Raw genomic sequence first — 22,429 nt, 5'->3', positions numbered from 1 at the left:
GGTGTGAGCTACGGCTCGTAGAGGGGCCAAAGACGAGTTGTTCATGCCGGACAGCGGGTTATCAGCTCACAGGGAGTACGCCGCGATCAGCGAGGCGTACACAGTAGTTCGACGCGAAGATGTGAGGAAAACGGTCCGTTTTCCGCGGCGATTCCATGGCGGTGAAGTCTACTGTTCCTGGGACTTCGTTCAGGGGGCAAGCTCACTCACAAGCCCTTGGAGATCTTCAGCACAAGTCAGATAAAAGTCTCTTTAGTCTTTGTTCCTCTTCTTCAGCAGCAAGGCAACCACTGCAGGCCAACCCCCCAGGTCAGGGACAGTACTCCTCCATGCAGCTTTCCCAGTTCCTTCTCGTCGGTCAGAGGTTTCTTCTTGGCAGGACAGGATCTAATTTCTTGGGAGCAGGGCTCCTACATTTATACAGCAATTCTTTTGTTCTGCCAGCCCAGGGGGGCCTTGCCTAGTCCAGTCCGGTTTCTGAGCACTTTGTTTTTGCGATGCAGGCTGTTTCTTTCAGGGTGCAGGGCAGAGCCATCAGACGCTCTACAGGGGGCGGAGCCAGCATTGTGGTGGCAGAGCACACTCCTATTCAGAGTCCAGGTGTACTCCTCCCACCCATCTATCTGCCAATCTTCCTATTCACCACCAGGCTACCTAGCCCTGCCCATCTGGGTTTCCCCAGCCCTGTCACTCACACAAGCCAGACAGCAGATACACATCACGCAGAGGCGGGCTGAAATGGTTAGGCAAGCAAAGGCCAACTTTCTAAAAGTGGCATTTGCAAACGCAGAATATTAAAATAAGCCTTACTAAAAGATGTACCTTATTATTCTGAGTTCAGGCATACTAAACTCGATTTTCTACCATGTTCCCTGGATATGTTAGGATCATAAGATGTAACAATCTTAACAACCCATTCTGGCCTATGAGAACAGGTAGCCTTACAATAGTGAAAAACGAAAATCGCTGTAATTCACTATTAGGACATGCCACACACATCAGGGATTGTCCTACCTTATGCTTACAATGCACCCTTCCCTTGGGCCTACCATAGGGGTGACTAATATGAAGTTAAGGGAAGGTTTAGGGGCTGGCAAGTGTGCACCTGCGCAGTCAACATGACAGTACCAGACTGCACGCAGGTTCTGCAATGGCAGACCTTAGACATATTTTACCAGGCCGCTTCTGGGGGTGGCACAACCAGTGCTGCAAGCCCACCAGCGGCATTTGTATTTACACGCCCTGGCACTCCTGGTGCACTTTACTGGGGTCTGATAGTAAACCAAATAAGCCAATCATGGAATCCAACCAACATATACATTTTACATAGGGAGCACTTGCACTGTGGCACTGGTTGGCAGTGGCACAGTGCTCTGAGCGGCCAACACCATAAAAACACATGAGGCACAACGACAAAAAGTGGAAGGGAGACTCACGCCAGGGTGCCAGGTCTAACAGAGGCCCTCCTCCACCCGCACGCTACCACCTGCACCTCATCCATGGTGGCCAGTGGTAGGCCGTAGGTTGCTCAGTGTTATTGTATTGCTTTTTGTTGTCATTGTTTATTTTGTCTTCGTTTCACGCCTCCTTTTACCCTCTTGTGCTATTCTGTGCCCTGTGCCCTTTCTCTCCTTCTCGCCGTTCCTCCCGTGGTTTTTCCAGTCGCTGCATTCCCTGCGGCCCCGCCCCCCCCACTCGCTTCACTTTTGCCTCAGTGTAATTGCATTGCTGTTTGTTGTCATTGTTTATTTTGTCTTCGTTTCATTCCTCCTTTTCCCCTCTTGTGCCACTCTGTGCCCTGTGCCCTTTTTTGCCTTCTGTACCCCTCGCTGTTCCTCACTCCCTTTTCCCGCCGCTGCGTCCCCTGTGGCCCGCCCCCCCGCTCTCCCATTCGTCCGCTCCCACCTCCCAGCTGCTCCTCCCTCCCACCTTCCCTTCTTACGGCGGCTGCTGTGCGTGCCTAAGGCAAGCCCGTCTGCGCCTGTGCGTGCCTGGACCACACCCAGCGCCAGAACCCCGGGCCCCGCGAACTCCACGACACCAGACGCCGCTACGATGCCAACACCCTCCACGCACTCAACAACGGACGAACACACGCCTGCTTCCTGGCCACCCCAAAGCGCACCAAAAGACCCTTCTCATGTCGGATCTGCAGCTTCATCTGTCTCCGTGCCACCAAACCACCAACTGTGACAGGACGCAACCACCTCAGATGCATACTACTGAACACCCGCTCCGCACTCAAACACGCCGTCACACTCTGAGACCTACTCGACACATCCTCCCCGGTCGTAGCCTTCCTGACAGAGACCTGGATGAACAACTCCTCGGCATCCGACATCGCCATAGCCATCCCGGACAGCTACAAGATCACCCACAGAGACCGCAACAACGGAGTAGGAGGTGGACTCGCCATCATCCACAAGACCACCCTCATGGTCTCGACCAACTCCGACGACACTGACGAACACCTGCACTTCCAGATCCACACTGATCTCAAAACACCCTCAGAGGAACTCTGATCTACAGACCCCCGGGACCCCGGCCTCAGTTCAGCGACTCCATCGCCGACTTCATCAGCACGCATGCCCTCGCTTCCACGGACTACATCCTCCTCGGAGACATGAACTTCCACCTCGAGAACAACAACGACACTAACTCCACCACCCTGACCGACAACCTCAGACTCAGACAGCTCGTCACTGCGCCCACCTACTCCGCCGGACACACGCTTGACCCCATCTTCTCCGCAAGCCCCCACATCTCCTTCAGCCACACCACCGAACTCCACTGGACTGACCATCGCTGCATCCACTTCACCTTCCAGAAACCCACCACGCACCACCACACCCAACAGGCCCCCCGCTGCAGCTGGAGCAAAATCACTGAAGACCAGCTAAACACCACCCTTGCCCGACGCCCACCCGCCGACCCCACCGACCTCGACACCGCCGCAAACACTCTCACCCCACTCAGGAAACCCTCCAACAGACAAGACGGAGGTCCTCATCCTCGGCTCCACCCCCTCAGCCTGGGACGACTCCTGGTGGCCGACTGCCCTGGGAGCAGCACCAACGCCCACCGACCACGCACGCAACCTGGGGTTCATCCTCGACTCAACACTCTCCATGACCAAGCAAGTCAACACCATCTCATCCTCCTGCTTCAACACCCTCCGCATGCTCCGGAAGATCTACAGGTGGATCCCAACCGACACAAGAAGAACGGTCACCCAGGCCCTCGTCAGCAGCAGGCTGGACAACGGAAACTCCCTCTACACGGGAGCCCCGACCAAACTGCTCAAACGACTGCAACACATACAGAACGCCTCTGCCCGCCTGATCCTAGACATCCCTCGACACAGCCACATCACACCCCACCTGAGAGACCTGCACTGGCTGCCTGTCAACAAGAGGATCACCTTTAAACTCCTCACCCGCGCACACAATGCACTCCACGACATCTGTCCAGCATACCTCAACAGACGACTCACCTTCCACACCCCGAACCGCCAGCTCCGCTCTGCCGACCGTGCCCTCGCTACCGTCTCCCGCATCTGAAGAGCGACCACCGGTGGCAGTTCGTTCTCCTACCTCGCCACCAAGACCTGGAACACCCTCCCCATCCTCCTATGGCAGACCCAAGACATACTACCTTCAGGAGACTACTCAAGACCTGGCTCTGTGAGCAGTAGCAGCACCCCCCCCCCCCCCCAGCGCCTTGAGACCCTCACGGGTAAGTAGTAGTGCGCTTTACAAATTTCATGATTGATTGATTGAACATCATGTACTAGGCCTCTCTACGCACTAGGTACAAAACTCATCCTATTTTCATCCACGGGGCGACAGAGCTATCTACATATCCATAACATCACTAATCTAGTGCGCAAACCGCGAAGGCTGCTTTTTATTATAAATAATAGGGATCCTGATAGATTGGTAGAGTAGGCAGTTCTGCTGACACGAAGGTCTGTGCCTGCTGAGTAATCACCACACACAGGTCTGACATTATGTGAGGGGTGTCAACCTCGAGACCAAGACGGGGTCCTTCACTCTCTCCCATCAGTTAATGGGGTTCGATCGTCCCTAGAGGGGATTCTTGGCTTTACACCTACACACACTCTAGGTATCCTTAGAGTAGGGTTTGCATTGTAGGAGTATGTTAGATTACCATATTGCATATAGGCCTACATATATTCATTGCTTCAGCAACATGTTAGAAATGCATCTACTGTTCACTGTTTTGGTGCTTGTAATCTCCTTTATTTGCTTCTGTCTCCTAATCATTGAAAAACATGTATTTTATGCAAGAATAACGTTGGTTCAATAAATATTATTGAAAACGTCCCACTGTGTATTCTCTGTATATTTCTCTGAGAACAATTGAGCACAAGTGACTGAGCGAAAGGTTCTGTACTGTTTCCACGATTCCTGAGGAATCAGGGTTGTCATGTTCAGTGGTTGCCAGAAACTGTTCGCTCCCTGGTAGGTTAGGGGGGCTTACAGTGGCACTGTGAGCTACCTGGTCTATAGGCCAACATATGCTGTGGGAGTGTCCAGAATCAGACTTGACACCCAACCCTTAGTTTATGCTGTCTAAACAATGCGCAGATCCTATGGATCAGTAGGAACTACACAACAAAAGGTCCTCTTGTTTTCCCTAATAATATCCCCTACTTTTGCCAGGCTCACCCCAGAAGAATTTACTCACATGAATGGCAGACTGAGATACTGAACTTACCTTTTTTATTTATTTTTTATCACAAAATGTGCTGTGCCTTATATTCATTTCTGGCTGAGTAGTCATTTGAATTGTTTGCGCGGGGCTATTCCTTTGGCACTTCTGTGGGAATTAACACCAACTTATCCATGCCTGCTCATAATATTTTTGGTGTATTATATGCTTTTCCAGCATGAATTATGCACACGCTGACACACGCCGATGTGCGTAAACTACTTTTGTAAAAAAAAAATTCATTATGTGTATGTTCATCGGCCCTGGTGGCTAATTCTGCTTTATGCATGATTTCAATGCTTAAATTCTGTGCTGGTGGTTGCAAGTGGTGGTCACTGCTGCTCATTTTTTAGGTCCTGGACTCAGTGGCGGCTGCTAAAGAATGGGGGTGGTGGGCGGGAGGGTTAAAAAAAATCACTTACCTGGTTACCTGGTCCCCTCTTCTCTGTCCTCTTCCTCCTGACTCCCGGAAGCAGGAAGCTCCCAGGCTCCCCTAAGCCAGTCAGAACGATGCTGTCACAAGCATGTCAAGCAGTGTAGTAATTGGTCTGAGGAGCCTGTTTGTCTGCTCAGGTAGTTATGGTATACCACGAGAAATATCCAAATTAGTTATATACCAAAAATAAGAAAATTGTATCTTGCATATGACACAAGACTAGATAAATGTCTAATATAATATGACTATGAACCTGCCCGACAGTATTTTTAACAAAATATCAACTGGCTTCCTATATGTTTTAGAAACCAAGGCTACTAGGACAAACCACGGCTAAAAATAGAAATTATCCTTTGTAAAATTCAAGATAAGGATTTGAGAGAAAATCATCGTGAGACTGACATTGTTGGTAAAACACAGGTAAAACATCATCACCCTGGTATACACGCACCTAAGTCCATATAGTCCATATATCAATAGAGACCTTCAAATAAAAAAAACAACTACAAAATGCTTGGGTAGTTTGTGTTGCAGATATTACCTAAGGACCTAAATACAACATATATTGGATACAGAAGAGATAGAGTATTGGACAAATATTGAATATTAAATCGCACTCTGACCTTCGTCGAGTTGAACAGAATACCTTGTTCATACTAAGAACATAGAATCAGGGGTAAGACATAGATAGTTTATATATTTGACAGAACTAAAATCTCTTACCAACAAGAAAACAATTTAATATGTTTTTGACACATTTCTATTAAAGTTTATCTTTAATAGCATAGAAATGAATCCCTGATGGTAAAGTAACCTCACGATTTATACCTAAGGAAAAGGATACTTTAAGGACAAGGAAACTATCAAAACCAGAGACAACTTCACGTCAAACAACTAATGTAGGAATCATTTTAAAATAAATCTCTCATTTAGAATGGGTATTCACTTATAGTTTTGTGTGTTCACATAAATCTTTTTTAGAAACTTTCTCCTTTGCCTTTCATGTGCACACCCTAGTCACAGTGGGATAAAAGTATCACTTGTAACTAAACTTCACTCTCTCAACTTTTGAGCACGGTCTATAAGGTACACTTTTATTCGCAGAAGTTAATAGATGACATTTTTTAGATCAATTTTTGAAGGGCTATTCTAAGATATGAGCATGACTATGTAAAACAAGCTTTTGAAATTATTGCAGAGTTTGACATTCCCCTTATCTCATGTAAACTACTATTGTATTCACAGACAACCCCCTGTCCACTATACAGACTAAAAGAAACTTTTGTACATTTCGGTACTGAAGAGGTGAGATAGACAAGAAGAAGAGTCAATAAGAAGCGATAAACACATTTCTAAATGGGAAAGTTGAAATTTATAATCATGAAAGAAAAACACAATTGAGTAGGATCCCATCAAAGTTCTGGATTTTATGTTGTTTCTTGTGTGGTATGTGTGGTAGTATGAATGAAAAGAATGATAGGTGAGAATGGAGGTGTGATGGTTTAGCAGTGGGGGTTACCACAACTCAGAGAATTGATCTTTTATGTATAATACTATAAAAAAGGATATGAATTTGTGAATATTTGTAACTATTTTCTATGATTATAGGAGTAATGAAATTAAATATACTATATATATAAAAAAGGAAGAAAAAAATATATAGGTTTTGATAAATAAGATCACAAAAAAGGGGAAAAAACTGCTGTTGTGCTAAGATTGTATTTATGGGGAAATGTTGTTTTGAGCAATTGCCTATGTTGAAGTAAAATAGGTCAGATAAGAGGTTGTTTCACAATTTTTGTTATTTACCCCTCCTTTTAGACCTGAAAGTAACAGGGGGTACCCTTCTTGTATACTGTCTGCTCAGGTAGTGCCTTGAAGCCTTAGGACAGTTCTCCACCTCAGCGCTGGCTGTCACCCACTGTGTGTTCTCATCAGGGTCCGACTGGGACAGAAAATAAGCCCAGGGACCAGAATAAAAGTGGCCCCTTTAAGTGAAACAGAAAGCTAAAAGAGTGAACCATTTTTGCAAATGGGGACGCTTTTGAAATTGTAAAGACAAGCAGTATATGTATTTTGCACAGCTGGTAGCCTACATGGATTTGAGCTTGCTGTGGGCAATGTTTGCTTTAATATTAGGGAAATGAACAGTAAACCTTGGCCTACCAGACCATAAAACAAGCCCACAAACAGCCCAAAAACCCAGCCAGCCCGTACACTAACATATCAGATATCCCATTGGGAAGTGCCTGGTTGCCCTATATGCCCATCCGACGCTGGCCTTCATCCCTATCGTGCTCTTAACCCTGCTCAGCTTTCTCATCCTGTGCACTAGGAGCTTAAGATCTCCCATAATGCAATCTTTGTTCCATGCTGTGCTCTTCTTTCTCTATCCTATCTTTCTTTAGCGTGTGCTGTGAAGCATGGCAACCAGTTTAACTCTACAAAGGCCAAAGCTATTGCCTGTGTCGATGCTTGCTTCCTCTGTAGGTAATAAATAACATTTCCATTCTAAAGGCCATATACTGATTTTGATTACACGTGGGCAATGTAACTGTACGACTAGTGAAACTGGAGCAAGAAAAGTGCACTACTGAGAAATATTCAACTACCACCTTAGAAACAGTGAAATGAATACAAATATTTACATAAGTAGCTCTCTTTGGAAAACGGCAGCCCATTTATATTTATATTATGACTCTGGGAGCGACAAAACAAAAAAAGAGCAAACAGAGATTTGTGCCAAATGCTCTCTGCTCACACTTATCAGTAGCTTGTTGCATACTTACTCGCACTCTGTCCTTGGCGCCTAACCATAGAAAATAGTCACAGTCCAGATCTACTAAAACTTATTTACTCTAAAATACGTTTTATGTCTTACTTACATAACGAGCATTGGCAAAGCTAATAGGTCTTGCCTATGTATGTGTGATTGCCTTTGTAATGTGTTTTAGACATGTTGAACACCAGCTTGGCTGCTGTTCAGCATGGCTAAAAGGTAGTGGCATAGAGGAGAGTGGCGTGACATACAGTGGAGAAGAGTGGCGTGTTGTGAATTAGAGTGGACTGCTGTGGAGTGAAGTGGAGTGGAGTGTTGTGGAATAGAGTGGAGTGGTGTACAGTGGAGTGACAGAGTGGAGTAGAGTGGCATGGAGTGGAGTGGCATAGAGTGGAGTAGAGTATGGTAGAATGGGGTAGAGGGGCATAGAATGGAGTGGAGTAAAGAGTAGAAGAGCAGAGTAAAGTATTGTAGAGTGAAGTGCAGTGGGATAGAGTGCTGTAGAGTGTCATATTGTAGAGTGGAAGGGGATAGAGTGGAGTGGAGTAGCGTGGAGCGGAGTGTCATAGAGTGTTGTGTCGTAGAGCGGAGTAGAGTAGAGTTGCATAGATTGGAGTAGAGTGGTGGAGAGTGGAGTATAGTGTCAGAGTGGAGTGATGTAGATTGGAGGGGCGTGGAGTGGCATAGCATAGATTAAAGTAAAGTGTAATAGAGGAGTGTAATTTATTGTAGAGTGGAGTAAAGTGGAGTGTTGCAGAGTGGAGTCGAGTGGAGAGGCACAGCATAGAGTATAGTAAAGTGTCATAGAGTGGAGTGACAAAGCGTAGAGTGGTGTAGAGTGGAATAAAGTGGCCTAGAGTGTCATAAATCGGATTGGGGTAGAATGGCATAGAGTGTTGTAGAGTGGAGTGTCAAAGAGCAGAGGAGAGTGTCATGAGTGCCATGGAGTGGAGTGGAGGAGAGTGGAATAGAGTGACCTTAAGTGAAATGGCATAGAGTGACACAGAATGGTGTGGCACAGAGTGGAGTAGAGTGCTGTACAGTGGAGTGGAATTTAGTAGAGTGTAGTAGAGTTAGACTATTGTAGACAGGAGTGGCATAAAACAGAATGGCGTAGAGTGTTGTGTCGTAGAGTGTCATGCCATACAGAGGAGGGGCGCAAAGTGAAAGGGGCACAGAGTAGAGGGGAATGGAGGAGAGTGGAGTATAGTGGAGAGGAGTGGAGTGGGGTGAAGTGTCAAAGAGTGGACTGATGTAGAATGGAGGGCCGGAGAGTGTCATTCAGAGAGTGGAGTAAAGTGTCGTCAAATGGAGTACCGTAGAGTAGAGTGGCATGACGTAGAGTGAAGTGGAGAGGAGTGGAGTGGAGTGGCAAGGAGTAGAGTGGAGGATAGTGTCCTAGAGTAGAGTGGTGTAGACTGGAGTACAGTGGCATAGAGTGTTGTAGAGTGGAGTGGCGTAGAGTGCCATTGAGTGTTGTAGAGTGAAGTGTTGTATAGTAGCATAGAGTGGAGTAGATTGTCATAGAGTGGAGTGGCATAGAGTGGAGTAGAGTATCATACAATGTCATAGAGTGGAGTTGAGTGGAATGGAGTAGAGTGTCAGAGTGGAGTATCGTGGAGTGGAATGTAGTGGAGTAGAGTGGAGTGGTATAGAGTGGAGTGTTGTAGAGTGTTGGTGGAGTGTAGTAGAGTGTAGTGGAGTGGCAAAAGAGGAGTAGCGTAGAGTGGAGTAGAGTGGTGTAGAGTGAAGTAGTGTAGAGTAGTGTGGAATCGAGTAGAGTGGAATAGAGTGGAGTAGTGTTGTAGAGTGAAGTGGAGTAGAGTGGTGTAGAGAAGAGTAGTGTACAGTGGTGCAGAGTGGAGAAGAGATGATCATGATGTTATAGAGTAGAGGGCAGTAGACTGTTTGAGAGTGGAGTGGCATTGAATGTCATGGAGTGTTGTGGAGTGGAGTGGTGGAAAGTGTCATACAGTGGAGTGGCGTAGAGTGGAGTGGCGTAGCATAGAGGGGAGTAGAGTGTTGTAGTGTATTGAAGAGTAGAGTGACTCTGCATCTCTCTTGACTATCCACATTCAGGTCTCTGTAGATCCCTGCAGTCACCAATCACTAACATTCCACAACTTCCTCTCTCTGTGCTAATATATTCCTAATTTCTCCCCTGCTGACTGCCATCCACACTTCCCCTTCACTAGGCGTTCAAAATTGCTTTGCCCTTGCTCAATGCATAACAAATCCCCATTCTTTCTCTTATCCAAATGCAAATAGTTACCTTCCCCTTCAACTTAGGTTGGTTGGTTGGTCCTTGCCACTTAAGTTGACAACAAGTCCTTTTCCGTCGGCCCTTCCATCAACACGTTATGTGCCCATTTTACAAGGCTTGAGTCAGATGTGATATTACTTAACTGTTAGAATTGAAAGTGGCACATCCAACAGTTTGTTTCCCCTTTTTATAAGAAAAACAATTTCATTGAAGCAGCTAACCAATATGTGGCTGTCCTTTACGGTATTTCTGACTGTGACCTCAAGGGAAGCAGGGTCTCCAAATATTGCAACAAAAATTCCTTGTGGAAAGAACACCATCCATCTGGTGGAACACAAAGATTATGTCCTGTGGGTATCACTGAACACCCATGCTGACCTGCTGTGCCTGCCCCCCCCCCCCCCACTGGTTGACCTTACCTGTGCTATGACATCAGTGATGGACGCGCATCCAACCAGGAAACTGTACTTGTGCTTGAGCAGGATGCCGGCATGCGTCCACGCCTGAAAGAAACAGACATTTGACGGTAAGCGCAAATATGAAATTTTGAAGTTTGTAATTGTATTTATATAGCGCTTACAACCCCTGACAAGGGGTTTGAAGCCATTTTTGACAAGTAGCACGATAATCCGGAACCCAAAAGGATTAGTGGTGGATTAGTGTAGGGAAAAATGGGTTAATGTGAGGGGTGGCCATGTGAGTCTGTTAGTTGTGACCTCCTTCCACCAGCGTGCTGTACATAAAGTTTGAAAAAGAAATAACAAACTGATGCTTTATTATGTGACATCAATGCCAAGCAAGGAACTGACCCAATGCATTTGATGCAACTTTTGAAGCACTTTTGTAAATTGATCAATATAACTTTGATAAAATGTTTTATTTGATAAGCACACAAGCAGTTACTTTGATTGCATGGTGCTGTTAAAAGGAGCATACACTACATTCCAAAAATGTTGTTTTTCCTTTTTCAATGAATCAAAAGTTTCAATTAGAAACAAATTAAGCATGTGTCCACTGCATAGTTTAATTAAACATCCTCTATCCAGAATAACATGACAGACGCATTAATCATCCTCAAGAAACTTAAATCGGCAACAAGTGTGTTTCTTCGGTGGAGGGTGATGTTAGTATTGACTCATATTTTTTGTGTTCAAAGCCCAAAAGTATTTGTTTTGGTGGTTGGTTTGCATTAGTCGGGGCGAAATTTAAATTCTGCTTGCGTAATTTATGTAATTTCATTAATTTCTCGTTACAGGTTACCCCAATGAAGTCAATACACCACTCTGAATGAAATTAAATGAAATTTGTTTTTATATAGTGCACTACTGCCCGGGGGCATCTAGGCGCTGCCAACAGCCAAAAAGAAAAGCTGGAAAAAAAGGACTATAAAGGGGTTAAAAAGAAACCTATTGCCATGTTTTCAGGGCTTTCCTAAGAGAATTAAGACCCGTACAATTCTTCAGAGAAAGAGGAACAGAATTCCATCTTTTTGCTGTCTAGTAAATGAAACTCCTGCCTCCTCAACTAGATCACTACATTTTAGGAACCGTCACATTGAAGGCTGAGGCAGACCGCAAAGTTCCAGAAGGACGGTACCGGATACATTTTTGTTTCAAATATTCTGGGCCTAGGCCATTCAGAGCTTTAAAAACAAGCATTAAAAATGCAATAGGTCTCGCCTTTTATTAAGTTAAAGCCATTTGTTTTGCTATACAATACCATTAGCAAAGCAAATGGCTTTAACTTAGTCAAAGGCGAGACCTATTGCATTTTCAATGCTTGTTATTCCCTTACAGCAGCAGATTAAAATAATGTGTTAAAGTGGACAGTAAGCAGGACAAGGAACGTTCATAAATCATGCACCTTTAGCATAGTACTCATTGTTTTAATAGACGTCTGCTTGCTGCAGAGGAAGACTGCTCCTGGGTACACCGAAGTGTTGAGATATTTCAAGAGCTCCTCTTCGGGGCTGTTCGTAATACCCACGGCTTTTAAGCCGGTACATTTTTGAGAACCTTGCAGTAAAAAAAAAATCATAGTCTAGCCGGTTTTGTAAAAAACAATATTTCGGGACCCGAACCCCTATGGATTATGTAGGGGCTGCGTTCACTGTACCCGCGTCGTTTGGGGGTGGCATTAATTTAAGCAGTTTCCATGCTCCTGTGGCAGAAAATGGTCAGATGTTTAGATATCCAGTCAGTATGCAGATGCACGTCTCTTTTAAATAAAAAAAAAAAGAAATATGTTATGTTTTGAGGTAATACGTTTTCAGCAAACAGTTAACATTTTGAAACTGTAACTGGCAAATATTGTTCTGACGCCTTTGCGTTCCAAGGAGTCCTGCACCTTGGTACAGAAACGATCTCCTTTTGAACGTCTGATCGCTTGTGATTAAAATAGAAACGAGCTACTGGGCTGAATGTTCCTGTCCCTCGACAACACCAACAATATAGAGGACAAAAGAAGAACAAGTTCTCTCTATAAATAACATAAGAGTCCTAAAGGCTGAGTCAGTGCTGCTGTTTGATCTACAGTTATTAGTTACGCTTTCTGATTGTGTGGCTCAGGGTTCTCTCTTTTACGGTTGTGACTTGTGAGCCAGTGAAGCCTGCAAACAATACTCTTTACTCTGCTGTTTGGCATTGATGTGTCTTGGTTTCACATCTGCTCCATCCTGGGTAAGACATGCTTTGATCAACGTACCTCACTGCTCCCAAATCTGTGGGTAGGTAGTGTGGAGATGGGGAGAGCGGTGAGAGATGGCAAAGGGCTGCTCTGGGTGTAGTCTGGGCACGGTTAGGCAGGTACAGGTGCTGACAAGGTTCCGCTCTGGCTGTTTCTCCCTGCTAATGAGATAGATGACGGACTATCGTTGGAGCCGGGTGACGGCGAGCAGCAAGCACTCGGTCACTGGAGAGTATTAAGAAGTAAATGTGTTTCATCCCCAACAAAGGATGACGCCATGGTCGCGGATTCTCTTTTTGTTCCTGGATCCATTCATCTCTCCCACAAAATAACTGAGGGACAGAGGGCAGGCTCACCCAGCGATGTGCTGAAGACCATTTACCTTCTGCTGCCTAACCATCCATAGCGTACACACAGCAAGCACTGCACGCAGCTTTGCCTTTCGAAACAATGAACTACTCCTGTGCGGCAATGTCATTAACCATCTCGCTTGGTAACAAACGTGTTGCCTTTGATAGAGCGCCACGTTATTCAGAAAATTGTAGGGGTGCATCATATTCACTGTTAGTCCGCACTCACATATTAATCGAAATGGTATTAAGGTGTGACTTAGGAATGTATTACTCAGATCTGCTTATAATAGTATGATCAGACATGTAACCATGCTTTTCATGAAGAGAAATGTCATAGTTCACTGCAAATGTATTTTAGTTAACGCATAATGATTAGTTTCCATGTAATGCAGTGTATTAGGTTTAAACGTGCATCATATTAAAGTCTGTACATGTAGTTTGCTTTTCCATCTATAAAGTGTAACGAAGTTAATGCTTGTAATGTGATTTTAGAAGAGTAGGTTTAAAAATGTAAAGGCCTGATCTCATATACGTTTAAAGAGAAAGGCCTGTTCATTTCTTATGTTAGCTAAATGCTGTAGGCCAAAAATGATTTCCCTTGGTAAGGCTTTGGGTTTCAGGATGTTAGAAAATCTTAGAGAAGTGGAAAGTTTCTCGTTCTCATGTTTCTGCTGCAGGTGCAAGGACACTTAGCTCGTTAAGGGAGACTAGGCCTTTGTTTTAGGAGTTAGGATGGTACGGGAAGCCAATATGGGAGTACACTGGAATTTAAGGATGATACTTTCGGCAGAGCAGGTGCCTGGGACCCAAGGTCAAGATAACAGTCACTGGATGGGATACAAGTTTCACTGGAAAAGTACTGGAAGAAGACCTGGCTGAAGAGGTGTGTCGGAGGGCGTGTTCTATGTTTTGGGGATTTTGAATTAGGGACAGTGCCCCGTGGGTTGAGCAGTTGAGACTTAGATGGGAAGCTAGAAGGAGCATTTTAGAGCGAGCTCTGACTAAGTGAGTGCACTTCTAAGGAAGGCTTCACTGCTGACACTTTTTACTCTCTTGCCTGGAAGGGAAAATGCTAAGTAGGGATGTCACCTTAGAGATAGAGAAGGGATAGACTAACTGATTTTCTTTTAGGCTAATGACTTCAAATATAGAGACTGGAGTAATTATTGCATTTCTAATGCTACTCGAATTGATTCTTCTTCTTATTCTGAGTCGGATGAGACTTCTGCGTAGGATTTCATTTGTATTAGTGCCTATTTATTTGCTTCACCTTGTACTGAGGTGTTTGTATGTTCAATTATTCTTGGTTGTAATAAATTCCTAACATTTGAAGATTCGGAGTCAGTGGTCCTTTAGAGATTAACCTTAACTTATTGATTATGTGTTAAAAGTTGATTTCCTCACCTCTACACTATTTAGCAGATAAAAAGATCCTGGCGACCCGAGAGGATTCTTGGTGATGGTAAGGTAGATAAGAATCCGGCGTCATCACCTTAGAAACAACAAACTCGTATCTGCTTCAGATGTGCCAAACCTCCCGATTCAGGCGGGAGACTACCGATTTCAAGGCTAGTCTCCCGCCTCCCGATTCCTGCAAGCAAAAACTCGATTCCTCTGGGTTTCAGCAGACAGGGCTTGGTATTGTGTAACGTGCTAATTCTTCCAGCAATAGTCAGAGTGGCAATGCAGGGGCTCTAGAAGGAGTGAAAAACCAACAAAGCCCCATTAACAAGCGAATGGTCTTTTAAAGACCTGTTAAGTACTCGGGCGGCTGTGTGTGTGCCTGGGCTGCCACACGGGTGGAGGGGGGGGTGTTGGTATCTGCACTGCCAGCAACCTGCCAGGCCAGTGGGTGCAGAACACTTGCATCACCCTTTCTCTGACTGCCATTGCGCTCCATGCTTCTGAAAGGTAAGAAAAGAACGTGAATTTGCATTTCAAATGTCCGATCCTGCAGCAGCACACTTCCAAGGCCCATACATAACAGTAACTCGATTCAAGGCCCCATTCTCCCGATTTTTTTGAAAGAATCTCCCACTTTGCTCTTCTGAAATGTTGGCATGTATGATCTGCTTTGAGCCCAGGCAAGAAACGATATATGACATTAACGCTTTGGAAGAAGTGTGCCAAGCACTCCCCGAGGTAGGAGAAAATAATGGACGGACGGAGTATTGGCAGGCAAAACAAGGGAGGTCGGCCGGGCTGGCGCGCAGTGCACGCGCGCGCATGGTGGCGTTCTTTCACTTTAAACTGCGTTTAAAGTGAAAGCACGCTGTGTTTAAAGTGAAAGCGTGCGTATTTATCAAGATGGCGGCGGGCTGTCCACTGTCCTTAAATGCACGTGCATACTGTTAGGTTTGGACAAATGGCGAGAGCAGCCAACTTTGTCCATCCCTGCACGTGCATGTAAGGCTTTGGCAGAATCGATTGCAAAAGGTCCTCTCTGGCGAGTACAGCGCATGCGCTGCTTTTGCCAGGCGAGACCTAACAAAACATAGGGCTTTATAATCAATACACTTCCAAATAGACCGGCACTGGAGCTGAGCCAGGGATAGGGAGTCGGATAATACTTGGGAATCGCAAGTATCAGGCACGCCACAGCGTTTTGCAGGACTTGTAATTGAATTATAATTTTTTGCTGTAAATTAATATATAATCAATCCGCAGTAGTCTAGTTTTGACAGCTCAAGTGTAGTAACCACCAATTTATGCATATATTGGGGAAGAAATGGAAAACATTTCCTCAAAACTTTAAGATAGAACAATGAGGATGTCAGCGCATTGATGTTTATGTCAAATGACAGTTTGTCATCAAAGACAATACCCAAGTTTCTAGCTTTAGAAACCAATTCCAATTCCTGTGGCCACCAAGTAGGTGACCAAAATGAGGTTTTATTGCCCAACAGGAGCACCTCGACTTTACCAGACCTTTGCGTAATTACGCAAGATTCTCAGTAAAAATTTACAACAAACACGCCATTCGTGGTAAAGATTTACCACAAATACAATGGACCAACAGAATGGTAGAAGCTGTTATTTGCTGTGCTTTTGTTTTTTTGCACAACTGATTTGGAGCGAAATACATTCTCATATCGAAAATAGACAAAAGGGCACATTTCTCCCTAAAATATAGCGTTAAATAACCAACTTTCATTTTACATAATCTCACATAATTTTTGTCGAAATTTTGTGTAAAAGCAAATTGTGTGAATTTAACACACCCCTAGTTAACACACCCCTAGTTTGTATATGACACAGTGGCTGACATTACTTTAATTATTTAGCCATGTTCCATCTATGGGTTCCATTATAAAGGCCTTCATAATTTAATTCCGGTCTGCAACAGAAAGTTACTCGCCTCACCTGAATTACAAAATCCGTGGGAATGTGACAGCCACTGTGTAGTTCACATGGAAGCTGACAGCAGTTAAAGTCTCCAAGTTGATTACTGGGTGCAAAATGAGGAATTACATATTATTCCGAGAATTCCTTGTTACTTAGGGGACTCTCAACATGTAATAATACCCAGTAAACACTCCTCGGAAGTACCCATGCCTTGGTGTAGGCAAGACAGAGGGACTGAAGAGGCTCCCAGCTACTGGGTACTATACCAGACCACTCGAAATAAGGCCTCATATAAGTGACGTTAAGTCTTTTGCCTTATTTACAAAGAGGCGTTAAGCCACTTAACTTGGCTTAACGTTCCCCCATAACACTCATTGCTTTTTGATGCTGCCCATGCCATATTGAGCAAACAAAGCACAACTTGGGAGGTGAAGGAGAACCATTGGTGGTACAGAAGAAACAGAAGCCGGAGTCCATTGTAAGGGCCTGATATCCTCAGAATAGAGGTGAGAAATGTAGCAGGGAGACCAGAAGTAGAGGCTATTTAGGGTGAGATACGGCAGACCCTTCCACTAATCTAAAACAACCTCTGACCTGCAGACATTGTGGTAGCATTGCAATTGTCCCTAACAAGCTCCAACTTGTCTTGCACACACAGAATCACAGGCGCACTGGACTTCCAGCTTCATTGGTCTTTTCTGCGTTACTTGCCTCTTGTGTATTGCTCTTCTGAACACAAGCAGTTGCCCTGCTGTAATATAAGGGCTGGTTTTATTTCCAAACTCATGTTAGTACCCCAAGCCAGTGGATTGTTTCATGGAGTTGTGTCCCCACTCATTCTGTACCTTTTCTTCCTCTCCTTCCTCATCCACGGCGTCACTTCTTAGATAGTTAAGCTTCTTACCTACCTTTACTACAACTTTCATGAGCCTGATTAAGCAGGTGGGCCATAGTTACTATATGATGCATAACGGATTACTGCATATGTGCAGTGTACTCGTGTTGACATGCTTCGATGCAGAGACTCCAAAGCTAATGCTGACTTTGGTTTCCACCTCTCAATCACCTGGCACATTTAAATCTGGTTGTCAAGAAATGGATTCATATAACTTTCAGCGTATAATAAACACATATCATAGCAAAACATCAACAGTAACCTCTATTCACAGAGGCTGTCACAGTTAAGTTGGAAACTTGATTTCCACAGGGACGAGAAGATCATTTATCACCGGCGATAGATGTTAGGCCACTGAAGTCAGACATGGCCTCATCTCAGACTTGAATGAGCAAACAGGAGATTAGATGCAGCAAAGAATCTCACAGATTGCATGAACTTCTGACTTGGGACAGGAACTATAGCTATTAACCAAGAAAACACCTAACTTACAGGAACCTAGCCACCGAACTGATGCCAGGTTTTCTGTTGTCTAAAGTCTGACGACTAGCTTGCCTTCCTTCATAACAAAACTTAAAAAACAGACTAATTTAGAGTTCCATTACAGTTTGGATCTGGTTCTGAAACAGTACAACTTTTAATACTTGAAGGCCAATTATAGTATACTTCGAGTATCTTCCTCAGGCCAGACAAGCGATCGCATTAGGAAAAAAGCAGAACTGCCTGCTCATGTACAGGAATAATACAATCTTTGTTACAGCTGATTTTTGCTCTTTTCTACATGTGTCTTTTGTTGAAAAACCTCTTGTGGGCCATACCAAAACTTACGATACCAAAGGGGATGATGGACGGAGAGTTTGAGCAAATCAAACACTCACCCCCAGTCAACTGATCTGGGTTTAATCCATCATCATTCTTTAGTTCACTCCACCACCCCAGTACAGACATGACCATATGAAACCCCGAAACCGGTCCCAGGATGCTTGTTTCCAGTCCAGGGAGGACCTGGCTTGGCAGTTTGGGCTGGACTGTTCCCATGAGGCACAGGGTCAAGACTGATTTGCATATGGCTGGGTTCAAACTGGAACGGCATGGTGAGCAAAAAAACGATGGATTTAGGCCCAGATCTCTGTACTGGGGTGAATGTATGACATTGTTCTGTATTCTGTCCATCAACTGTTGTTTTTGCATACCAAAACTTACAGCAGGTTTGGAGCCTGTCATTCTCATTTGCTTGTTTTTATTCAAAGGCTTTTCTTCCCCTTCTTGTGTTTGTCCCTTTCTTGGCGCATAGCTTTTTTCCCATCTTTTTGACTGGCTAACTTGCATCCTTCCACGGCTCACACAAGGGAGTTACTTTTTTTATTTTTCTTTGAGCACTGCATGGGGAGTGCTGTTATTTTTCTCTCTCCCCCACGTGCTGCTTCCCCCACACTTCTCTCCCCTTGCACGCTCTGTATTGTTCGCCACCCCACCCAGGGCTTCTGTAAAAGCACAGCAGCAGGTATGTTTTTGCTAGGGTGGACTAAAGGGCAGACTTTAGAGTGATAGTTTTACTTATCTCCTGCTTTCCACAGAGCATGCACACAAAGAAGAAATTATAATTAGGGGAGAGTGGCAACCTTTGTTTTAGGCAGAAGAATGACTAGCAAAAGGCCTCTTCTCCCAGAGGCCAACAAATCTGCTCCCTGGGCTGCTGCAGACACTAGGAAAGTAAATGGCAATCATTTTCGCTTGAATTTTGACACTTTCTCATACAGTTTTTATGTTCTTTTAAGTACATGCACTTAATCCTCTGCCTTTTTAGGTCTCGCCCAGCTATTGCGTTTACGCAATCGCTATGCGAGACTCTAGTAAGAGGGGCATTTCAAAGTGCTCCCAAAAGTGGATTGCATGGCGAGCACGCGCACAATCACGTGCATCGTGCCGCCATGCAATCCGTTTGGGGAAGCGCTTCAGCCCACTGGCGCATGCACGTGTAGCCACAGCCTCGGCATCATACTTCAAAGGGTCCGCTCCCCCGCCTGGAATGCGCTCCCCCGCCCCCGCCACAGCATGCCGAGAGATTGTTTCCTCATGGCGCCTCTCACAACTGTCCCTCCCCCACCACAGGGCTAGTCTCACGGACGCATTGCCATCCATCGATTTCACTTTCATGCCCGTGTTCTCTTTGCCTTTCAGCACACAGCCCGCCCTCCCCCCTCCGTGTTTTCTTGCAGCTTTGCCCAGATCTGAGTCTCAAACAACCAAAATAATAAGTTTGCCCTGCACGCTTTCTGCGCTTACAAAGTTAACATATGCCGCGCTCATTCCCTTTTCATCCTTCCAAGGTCGATAACATTAGCTCCATTAATTCGGCGTCTAAGGATTTAAATAACCATATGTTTTCTTGCAACTTTAGGCACTTCACACACACAGCCCCACTGCTCACACACACAGGCATCAAGGCAGCAACAGAATGCTCTGAGCCCCACCAGTGTTTGCCACACACACATTCCTCTAGCATCTCGCGTTTTCTTCCAGCTTTGGCCCGTGTTCTCTTTGCCTTTCAGCACTCAGCTTCCCCGTAACCACCATTTAACTAACATCCTGCCACACTCATTCCATTTTCATCCTCGCTTTCACTTTCATGCCTGTGTTCTCTTTGCCTTTCAGCACACAGCTTCTCCGTAGCCACCATTTAACGACCATCCTGCCACACTCATTCCATTTTCATCCTCGCTTGCACTTTCATGAACCGTGTTCTCTTTGCCTGTAGAATCTATTGAGATCATTTTCAAAATTATATAGGCCAGTATAGAGGTTTTCTCTTGTTACAACTCTTTGCCTTTCAGCACACAGCTTCTCCGTAGCCACCATTTAACGACCATCCTGCCGTAAACACCATTTAACTACCATCCTTTTAGTTAAAATAAAAGAATTGCCTCTAAGGGTTTAAGGAACCATAGAAATACAAGGCAAGGCAACATACACTCCGAATGCCACTCAGAGCCACATAATTACATGCCACATAACTACAATGCACTCAATACAACAAACACTCCAAAAACCAATCAGTGCCACATAGTTACACACCACATAATTACACAGCGCTCAATGCCACATACACTTCAAATACCACTCAGCGCCAATTAATTACAATGCAAACAATGCAAGATACACTAAAAATAACACTCAATGCCACATAATTACACGCCACTAAAATCAACATACACTCCACACAAAAGCACTCAGTGCCACATAATTATATTCTACATAATTACACTCTATCTATCTATCTATCGCCCTATCTATCGCCCTATCTATCTATCTATCTATCTATCTATCTATCTATCTATCTATCTATCTATCTATCTATCTATCTATCTATCTATCTATCTATCTTATCTATCTATCGAACTATTGCACTCTATCTATCTATCGCATCACCACAGCATCACTTAGCACCACCACAGCATCACTCAAGGGCACCACTACATCACTATGCGCTACCACAGCATCAATTAACGCCACAGCATCACTCGACACCACCACAACATCACTCACCGCCACCACAGTATCAATCTGTACAACCATTCAACAACAACTGGCTCTAATATGTTCTCTCAATATTTAGGCTTTATTACAAATGGCACAAAAAAATGATAATATCTCTTCTGTTCTTGGATTTTAGGCGCAATTAAATACACTAAACATAATCTTCACAAGAGTTATTAACAAAAGTTTAAACGATTGCCATTATAATTTACATTAACTTTTATTTAAGTATTAATTATTTGCAAAAATTCAAAGCCATTGTTATTTGTAATATCAATACATCTAAGTCACGTAAATACAACACATATTGCATTACAAATGCTATAGGTGTCACATTTGCAACAGTTAAAACTATTGACATTGTACATGAGAAAGCTAGTAATTTCAATATTTTCAATACCAACACATAAATAAAAAATGTGTCAATTTACAATACAAAAAGCTCAAACTTTCCTAATGCGAGACCTATTGCATTGCAAATGCTTGTTTTGGGATGGATTAAGTGCAATAGGCTTTTTCTTTTATATTTCAACACTTTCTTTCGCAAAATGTGCAAAATAAACAACGTTGTTTATAAAGACTGAAAATATTATATTCAATGTTCAGTTTCGAGATACCTTAAGATAAGTGTTTGCTTTTCCTCCTGTATTTGGATTTTTTTCCTTTATTTTAACAATGCGCTATGAACAATCTTTGGCAAAGCCAAGAGTTTAGTGCACGTTTTATAAAGGCAAGACCTATTGCCTTTGCGAATGCTTGTGATCTTGAGACAGACATAAAAAGAAAAGTTTTTAGCACTGTGCTCCTCAGTTTGCAAATGGGACATTAAGTACGCAATGCTCGCTCCGACCATTATGCTTATTACGATTATCGTCAATTGTAGGAAAAACAAGGCATTCTTTGAACGAGAAGAACCAGAAGAATTAGACGCTTTTATGGTACCATAAGCAGACATTTCACAACTAAAAATGAGTGGACGAAATACTGAAGAACATGAGAGAGAGATGTCTTAATATCAAAGTCGACCTACTAGCTTCGGAACAAGAAAGGCTGGAATGAGTCACAAACAAAATGGGTCGACAAAGACCGGTCTAGAGAGGGACTGGCCAGAGAGAAAGAGACAAATCCAGATCACCTATAAAATCACACAACACAGTGCATACAAGGCAAGAATAGTGCAACATGACCTCTTTATTCAGGGACTTGCTGAAAGATACGTGCTACCATGCTGAACTAAAGAACATTGAACATTATAACTTTCTGCCGTTGAATCAGCAAGTATTCATGTTGCCCATTGTACATTCACAGTAGCCTTCCATTTGAAGAATGAGTTTGATACTGGTTTGATTCGAATGCTAGGTTTACACTCAGCGTGAAAGTGATTCAAGATTTGAAGGGCGTT

The 22,429-nt window shown here is 44.2% G+C and overlaps 1 protein-coding gene across 2 annotated transcripts in view; it reads right to left on the bottom strand.

Moving 5' to 3' along the window:
- The window catches only part of ANKH (ANKH inorganic pyrophosphate transport regulator), a 549,424-nt gene that overhangs the window by 185,184 nt on the left and 341,811 nt on the right, over positions 1-22,429 (bottom strand). For both annotated transcript variants that reach the window (XM_085605963.1, XM_085605964.1), the window contains one exon: positions 10,632-10,715. In XM_085605963.1, coding sequence (XP_085462089.1) covers positions 10,632-10,715 — 84 coding nt within the window. The remainder of the gene's footprint in view (positions 1-10,631; positions 10,716-22,429) is intronic.

This window comes from Triturus cristatus, chromosome 5_1 (genome assembly GCF_964204655.1).
Source record: "Triturus cristatus chromosome 5_1, aTriCri1.1, whole genome shotgun sequence".
Lineage (NCBI taxonomy): Eukaryota > Metazoa > Chordata > Amphibia > Caudata > Salamandridae > Triturus > Triturus cristatus.
This window is presented reverse-complemented; position numbering and strand designations above follow the sequence as displayed.